Source organism: Cavia porcellus, unplaced genomic scaffold (genome assembly GCF_034190915.1).
Source record: "Cavia porcellus strain 051 isolate PalLab524CR breed Dunkin Hartley unplaced genomic scaffold, mCavPor4.1 scaffold_1, whole genome shotgun sequence".
NCBI lineage: Eukaryota > Metazoa > Chordata > Mammalia > Rodentia > Caviidae > Cavia > Cavia porcellus.
This window is the reverse complement of record NW_026947484.1, coordinates 34,467,585-34,475,609: the sequence shown is the minus strand read 5'-3', so window position 1 is coordinate 34,475,609 and position 8,025 is coordinate 34,467,585. Positions and strand designations below refer to the sequence as shown.

The 8,025-nt window shown below is 41.9% G+C and overlaps 1 protein-coding gene across 1 annotated transcript; it reads left to right on the top strand.

The window, feature by feature from the left end:
- Window positions 1-5,313: 5,313 nt before the first annotated feature.
- Clec14a (C-type lectin domain containing 14A) lies at window positions 5,314-7,339 on the top strand. The gene has a single exon (XM_003471902.5). The coding sequence runs from the start codon at window positions 5,498-5,500 to the stop codon at window positions 6,950-6,952; it is 1,455 nt and encodes a 484-aa protein (XP_003471950.2). The 5' UTR covers window positions 5,314-5,497; the 3' UTR covers window positions 6,953-7,339.
- The last annotated feature ends 686 nt before the right edge of the window (window positions 7,340-8,025 follow it).

Sequence of the window (8,025 nt, the reverse complement as noted above, 5' to 3'; positions counted from 1 at the left end):
AACAAAATTGGCACACATTATTTCCATCAGTCAATAAATTATAAAACCAAACCAACACTGCCATTCACAAAAAAGCATTATTTGGCAAAACTACAATGATAGTATCTTCAGTTTTGCATACATAGATGTGTGTGAACTATAACTATGGTGTTTTAGAAAGCAGGTCTTTTCCATTTCTTCTTGTTGGAATAAATCATACCATACTACAGAACTTCAGTGTAAAACAGTGAGGTAGTACACAAAAAAGATATAAGGCGTTCAATTTTATTGACTGTATTTGCCCAAATCACTGCTGTTTAAAAAATCTTAATGCTAAAATCTGAAGGTCAAACCAAAATCCTTTTAATACATTAGATGTGGAATAACTTTAATGGTAAGAGTAAATCACATCTCTGGAACAGACAAGCCAATGTAAAGTCTGTTGTGCAGACTGTGTGGTCAGACACAAAGGCCTTCAAATGATCCAGCTATTAAGTCTAGCTAATAACAATTACAAGGTTTCACAGGCTCTACAAGGCAAATGCTAAGGTAACTGTTGATTATCCCTAGTACTTACAAAGTGATAACAGATAAGCCTAATAGGATTTCCATTTAAGTAGCTATGATTTCTCCCTCCCTCTTGCAGCTTTGTGAAGTGCAAATTCTGCAGGGACCAATGGAAATAGCATACTTTTGGACTTAAGGCATGCCTCAGTGAGCAAGCACACTGACCACACAAATCCTCCAAAACCAGATCTTAACATCAAGCTACAGCTGGATCAGGCATGGCGTGTTGTGTGTACTGTGCATATGTTTTCTTAAACACATATGCATTATTGTATGAATGTGCTCAATCAAGAGCAGCTTTGCAACTACATTACTAGGGATTGCCATAAATGCCAAAGACAAACAACAGTCTCAAGAAAATATAGCCTAGTGGAATCGCACTTCTCAAACTATTAATCTACATACAAATCCTATGAGTAATTTGTTAATGTGCATATTTTAATGCTGAGACTCTGCATTTTTAATATCTGCCTAACACTGCCAGTGTTGCTGGTATTTGAATACATGGGTGCTAAATCATACAAATAACTATATTCTTACTTCATTTGCAGCCCTGGAGATTGAGTGCAAGGCCTTGCTCATTATACTTACATTTATGATAGTAGCATGAAGAAAAAAGCACAAGGGACAAAGAGATCAAACAAAGCAAAAGACCTACTCTATACCTCAGGGAAAAGAGAGGGAGTAACTAAGCCAAAAGCTGAAGGATGGTGGGACTATGGCAGGTTAAATTATTGAGACCAACTATAGATAATGCTTTTATATCCCTTTGCCCACAGGTATCCTCAGGACAGTCTCTCAGGTGTCTGCCTATAGCTACTCTCAGAACAGCAGTGCACAGAGATTGACTGAGCTTCCTGGTTAAGGGACAGTAGATTAAAAACAAATGGACTCACTTCACCTTCCTTAGTGGGATGTGCTGAGTTAGATTTCAAAGTTGTTCTGTAGGTTACCAGCCAAGATAATACCCTAGTTACCCACAACTACGATTCTTATAACTTTGCTTCTTCTTTTTGCTATCTCACATCCAAATGGAAAAATTATGTAGACAGCAGAGAAGTGAATTTGGTGCTCAGCCTAGAAGAATGGAGTACAGGTATAAGCTTGATCATAACTGGCATACAGATGATATTCAAAACCATGGCACAGCACAATGAATACAAGGGTGCATGGGTCTGAGTTTTTAAAAATAAAGCCAAATAAACAAAAGAGAATTTTGGAGCCCACTGAGATTAAAAGGTCATTTTAAGATCCAATTCAATTCAAAAAGACTGTGGGCCATGATTCTGAATGTCATGCTGTTGGTTGGAATATTGTCTTCTTTCAATTCCATCTGAAGTGTTTTTATACATATTTTAAGTGAAGTCAGAAATATACTAAGGCCTAGATACTATTATCTCTCACTAATGACAATTTATTCAGTGAAGATCAACAACTTCACAAGCTTATGAGGTTACAAATAGTGTGTGAAAATTTATCTTCTCCATGACTGGTTCAGATATTTTAATACTTAAATTGAAAATATTGGGTGAGGCTTACTTTCTTTATATGTTCAGTCTGAACCATGAGTGACTTAGTATTAATTAATAAATGAAATAATATATGTGATTCTCACCACTTACACAGATTGAAAGTTCTAGAAAACAGGAACTGTTTTACTTATTGTGCTTTCTCAGATTAATAATTTGCTTACATTTAAAGATGCTTTACTTGCAAAGCAATACAGGATTAAAGAACAAAATGTCGAGAATGGGTTTTGAAAATCAAATTTTGTTTCTATATTGCATTTTGGAGTTCTCTGTTACTCAAGTTTAGGGTTATAATTCTTGGTCCATGTCATTCTACTATCATTTCATTAGATACAGTTGCTTTTATTTTTTGTTAATTATTTATTTATTTTAAATAATGGAATAATGAGCCATCAAGCTGCTATGTAAAACAAAGCCTAGAAAAAACAACTTCCCCAAACAGTCCCTGATCTCTTTACAGATCTGCCCCTCTTTTCCTCTCCACTCAAAGGATCCATCACCCAGGATCTTATGCCTGTTGTTCCTTATATCTTGTTACACTGTATTTATTGTCCAAAATATAATATATATTACACACATATATAGACATATATAGAGAGACATTATAGTATTGTTAATCTTATAAAAAAAAAGTTTGTCTCTAGTCTTTAAGAACTTTGTCAGCCTAAAATTAATTCCTACTTGTGGTTATATTTCAGTAATTTTGAGCACATCACAGTCAATCTGCTGCTTATGGGCATTGTGACATATTCTGATTTTTGTTAACATAAGCAGTTCTGCTATAAACATCTTTTTACATATCTCTTGCTGTGCATGTCAAGACTTTCTCTAGATATGAATATATAAAATGTGTATGCATCTATGCATGAAGTGGTAAGGTATGTTCAATATAGAAAAATGGCGAGATTTTCTAATATGTTTGCTCTCATCTATATAGCATATAAAAGATTTTGTGGGTTCACATTTGTTATTAACAGATTTTGTGGTACTTAGACTGTATTGGAGACAAAATGGTATCCTATTATGATTTTAACAAACATACTATTTAAAAATAAAAGCTTTCCTCCATTTCCAATTTCCCAGGTACACCATATATTTCAGAATTTTAGTGATACGTAGATCAATACAAAGTAATTAATTGCAATGTTGTATGTATCTTATTTTGTGCTAATTTTTTCTAACTCTTCTATCACTTCATTCTAGGCATGGGCAAGGTGATTATATGTAATCATTATGGTCAAAATGTTCATTTTTTCTATCATCAACCTCCCTAGGCAGAATGCCAGTGGGTGAGATCATGTATCCACTATAAGCTTTCCATTAATTGGTTCTTTCTTACTCTAGAAACTATCATATCTAAGTGATTTTCAAAATACCTAAGAATTTCTGTTGACTACTTAAGCTTTAAAAAGATTTTATTGAAATACACCACACTGAGGTACACGTTTACCTGGTATAGTCCTAAGGCATAGTCCTAAGACTGAAAAAACATGCAGACCTGGCCCACAGGATCTAGGTATTTTCAAAATTTGCTCACTTTGATTTCTAGACTTTTATGTTTCTTTCTCATAAGTTGTTACTTAATTTAAATGCAAAGTCATGTTTAAATGTCTCAGGTATTTAAATGAAGGACTAGTGAATGTTCTTTAAAGTGGAAGGAGGAAAAGGTGAGACAGAAGTCCTGCTGCAAAACTCCACAGTCAGCAAGACCCAGTGAGGGTGAAGATGATTCATGATGTTTACCATTGTGGGCTAACATACACAGAATTTCCGGGAGGAAAAGAGGAGTGAGGGGAATGGTGAAAATAAGATAGGAGCAGGCAAATGTGATCTTGATACCTTCTTTCTTGCCCTTCTTTAACCTGAACAGCTCAGTGCAGTCCAGTGCAGTCCAGTCCAGTGCAACAAAGTGAATCTAAAATGTGGTGGCAGGCATTATTCATGGGTGACAACTTTCATTCTGATTATAGATATTTAAAAGTGTCATTCATCATTAAGAGGGTTTGCTAAAACCTTTATGTATTTCTGGTTGCAACATTGTTGGTCATGAGGACCAATATAAATAAGTGATACATTTCCTAAAATGATGTACAGTTTTCTGTTGCTAACAAGAAATCCTTTTATACAAAGTGCAGATTTTGCCTTTTCTTTCCTTTACATATCTTTAAGTCCTTCTCTTTTCCAACTAAATTGGTGTTCCTATTAAAACAAAGCACTCATTGAAACTGAAGAAATGGACTCAACCATCTTTCAAATTTTGGATTATTGTCTTGCAGTATTTAGTATACATTATAATGTAATAAATATTTTAATTTCTTCAGGATGTTGATGTTTAATGTTCCTGAAAGAAGTTTGCAACTTTCTGCTTTAAATACTGACAATTAATCATAGGAGAAAATTACATTAAAATAGTTCCAAGATACAAACACACATAGGGTAATTGTTAATTACCAACATTAATAAGTTGATGAACTCATCTATATACAACCTATAAGCTTGAAGAAGTTACAAACTAATATATAGTGGTAAGGAAATCTAATAACCTAACATTTATGATCTCTGGCATTTTTTCTCATTTAGGCTTAATACAGATTTCCTTCCTGACCAAGCCAATGTGAATCATTTCAAAAAGAAACAACTACAAGTGAAAAACAAACTTTTAATGCAAATATTGACCAAAGAGTTTCCCATTTAAAAACCCTAAGACATTCTAAATTCCTTGACTAGCAATTAGGACACCTGGATTTCCTCTCTTAGAAGAAAGAATGAGAAAACAGGAAGAGATTGTAGGCTAAATACAGCTGCCTGTAGTGTAGAAGGGAGATGCTAAGATTTCTCACAAGAGTTCTCCACCCCACCCCACTAGGAAACCTCCTAGAGCCATCTACAAATCATTCTGAGCTGTTTTCCCGTATTTTCCATAGGAACACAATGATCGGGCGGGGCGTTAGTATGGTGACAAGCGAGTTCTTTGCCCCAGTCCTTCCTGCCAATGTTCTGCAAAGTGTTGCTGGGATGCCAGGTCCTGAAACGCCCAGAGTAGAGAGAAGCAAACCCCACCTCACCAGCAGCTTTCTTTTTCTCTTCCTCTAAGCACGGTGTTTGACCTTCCGGACAAGTTGGTGTTCCAAGTGCTCAGGCGCCAGCCAGCTTTGCTTCATCCCAGAATAAATCCGGGCTACTCGGGCCTGGCAGAGCTCAGGTCACACTTCCTCTTGAGGCCTAGGGGAAGCTGCTGGCTTCAGGGATTGTGGTGGGGATTGCTGGAGATTGGGGGACGAGGGCGGAGGACAGGGGACTGGTGGGGGCGAGGCAGGGGAGGGAGCCAGCTGCAGAGGGCGGTGACAGCGCTCCAGAGGCCGCTCGGTGCGCTCGGCCCCACAGACCTAAGCTGGGAGCAGCTGCAGGCACTGGCCTCCAAGATGAGGCCGGCGCTCGCCCTGTGTCTCCTCTGTCAGGCGTTCTGGCCCCGGCCTGGCTATGCCGAGCATCCCACGGCTGACCGCGCGGGCTGCCTGGCCTCGGGGGCCTGCTACAGCCTCCACCATGCTACCATCAAGCGGCCGGCGGCCGAGGAGGCCTGCAACCTGCGCGGCGGGGCGCTCAGCACGGTGCACGCAGGCGCTGAGCTGCGCGCGGTCCTGGCGCTCCTGCGGGCAGGCCCCGGGCCTGGAGGGGGTTCCAAAGACCTGGTGTTCTGGGTGGCTCTGGAGCGCGGGCGCTCCCACTGTACCCAGGAGAACGAGCCCTTGCGGGGTTTCTCTTGGTTGACCTCCGACACCAGTGCATCCGAAAACGACACCTTGCCTTGGGTGGAGGAGCCACAACGCTCCTGTACTGTGCGCAAGTGCGCGGGACTACAGGCCACAAGGGGGCTCGAGCCCGCAGGCTGGAAGGAGATGCGTTGCCACCTGCGCGCCAGTGGTTACCTGTGCAAGTACCAGTTTGAGAACTTGTGCCCCGCGCCGTACCCAGGGGCTGCCTCTAACTTGAGCTACCGCGCTCCCTTCCAGCTGCACAGCTCTGCGCTGGACTTCAGTCCTCCGGGGACCAAGGTGAGTGCAACCTGCCCTGGGGAGCTCTCCATCTCAGCCACCTGCGTCGAGGAAGAGACCGGCGCGCGCTGGGACGGGCTCCCCTCCCGGCCGGTGCTCTGCTCGTGCCCCGGGAGTTATCTCCGTGCTGGCAGATGCGCGGAGCTTGCTCATTGCCTGGACGGCTTGGGAGACTTTGCCTGCGAATGTGCTGAGGGCTTCGAGCTGGGAAAAGATAGACGCTCTTGTGTGACCAAAAAGGAAGGACAGCTGCCCCTTGAGGCAACCAACGTGCCCACCTGGAGCCAGCCGGCCACTGCAGCCAGCCCAGTACCGAAGAGAACGAGGTCTCCCAGGGTCCACGAGAAGCCAGGAGAGAGACCACCCAGTGTCCCTGCTGCCACATCTGTTCCTGAGATTCTCCCGTGGGGAGCACAGAGCACCCTCTCTTCCCTTCAGATATCCCCTCACACCAAGCTGACAACCAGCCTCACTCCATCAGGAAGCATGGTCCCCACATTTAATTCCACACCTGCCTCCTCCGTGCCCCAGGCCTTTGGCTACGCCTCCACTGTGGTCTTCATATTTGTGAGCATAGCAGTGGTGGTGTTAGTGATCTTGACCATGACAGTACTGGGGCTTTTCAAACTCTGCTTTCACAAAAGTCCTTCCTCTCAGCCAAGGAAAGGGCCTTTGGCCCCTGGGGGTTTGGAGAGTGAAGCTGAGCGCTCAAGCTCGGCACATTGCACAGACAATGGGGTCAAGGTGAGGGACAGCAGCCTGCAGGGCAGAGTAGAGGATTGTTCCCTAGCAGGGTCCCCTCACTCTTCTTGGGTCACATAGGGAAACAGGACCCAGACACTCCTTGTGAACAGACTTTTTCCATTTCGTGCAAAGGGAGAGGAGGAGCTTGCGTGTGGAAAATCCCCTTTATAAGTTCTTTTCACCAAGGAGCTGAAGGTTAACAGCACACTCATTTCCTGAAGATGGAAGAGGTGCAAACGCCTTAGGGTGGTACCGGAGGGCAGGGAGGGCTGGGAGAGGTATTCCGGGGAATTGGAAGAACTGATTTGACCTTTTCAAGACATTAGAGGCAAACAGAAAACAGCACAATTTTTTAAAAAGTTCATTTTTACCAAAATGGAAAAGAATATCTGTCTATATTTTTCAGGCTGGGAAGATATTGGTCTGGAGTTCATAGACAAAAAATAAAGGATTTTTGATAACACAGACTTACATATGTTTGACTCCCACAAAGGGTAGTTATTTAGGAAGAGAGCCTGCTGAAAATAACAACTGGCGGTGGGGCGCCCTGGGACTCCCCACAGAGGTACAGATTGCTCTTAAATTGCGGGGAGAGTCCTTGAGACCTTGTGATGAGGAAGCAATCTTTCATAACTGATAGCTTCTCCCCTTGTTCTTTTGTTCTTTGCTTTCAGTCATTACTGCTTTCATGCTCTGCTAGAAATTCAGTGTTTCTGGCTCTAGAAGCAAATTATAGTTGACTACCAGTTCAAGTGTTTACTCTGTGCCCTTGTTCTAGGGGACAAATGATTTGTGCTTTCCTTTCCGTTGTTTGTTTTCCCCAGTGTAATGACCTCCCCCAACAAATCACCTTCAAACCATCAGGATGCTGATCCTCACTTCCAATTATAGTGATGTTAATTCCCAATTAAAACGTTAATGCTAAGTATTGATTTGAAGTCTTCTGGGTGCATTAAAGCAAAAGTAAGCTGAGTTTCCTCTAAGGTCATTAGATTCTTGTGCTTTTTTTTTAATCCATAAAAAGAAAAAAAATTTCAAATGCCAAATCACTTCCCTTTCTTCCCAATAAGAAAGTATGCAGTGGCAATACCTCTGTATCTTGGAATGTTTGCAATTTAACAAAAGTTATGGGATGTAGTGAACACATCTCC

Bases quoted from the DNA above. Each gene is read 5' to 3' on its own strand.
- Clec14a (XM_003471902.5), top strand. From the start codon at position 5,498: ATGAGGCCGGCGCTCGCCCTGTGTCTCCTCTGTCAGGCGTTCTGGCCC.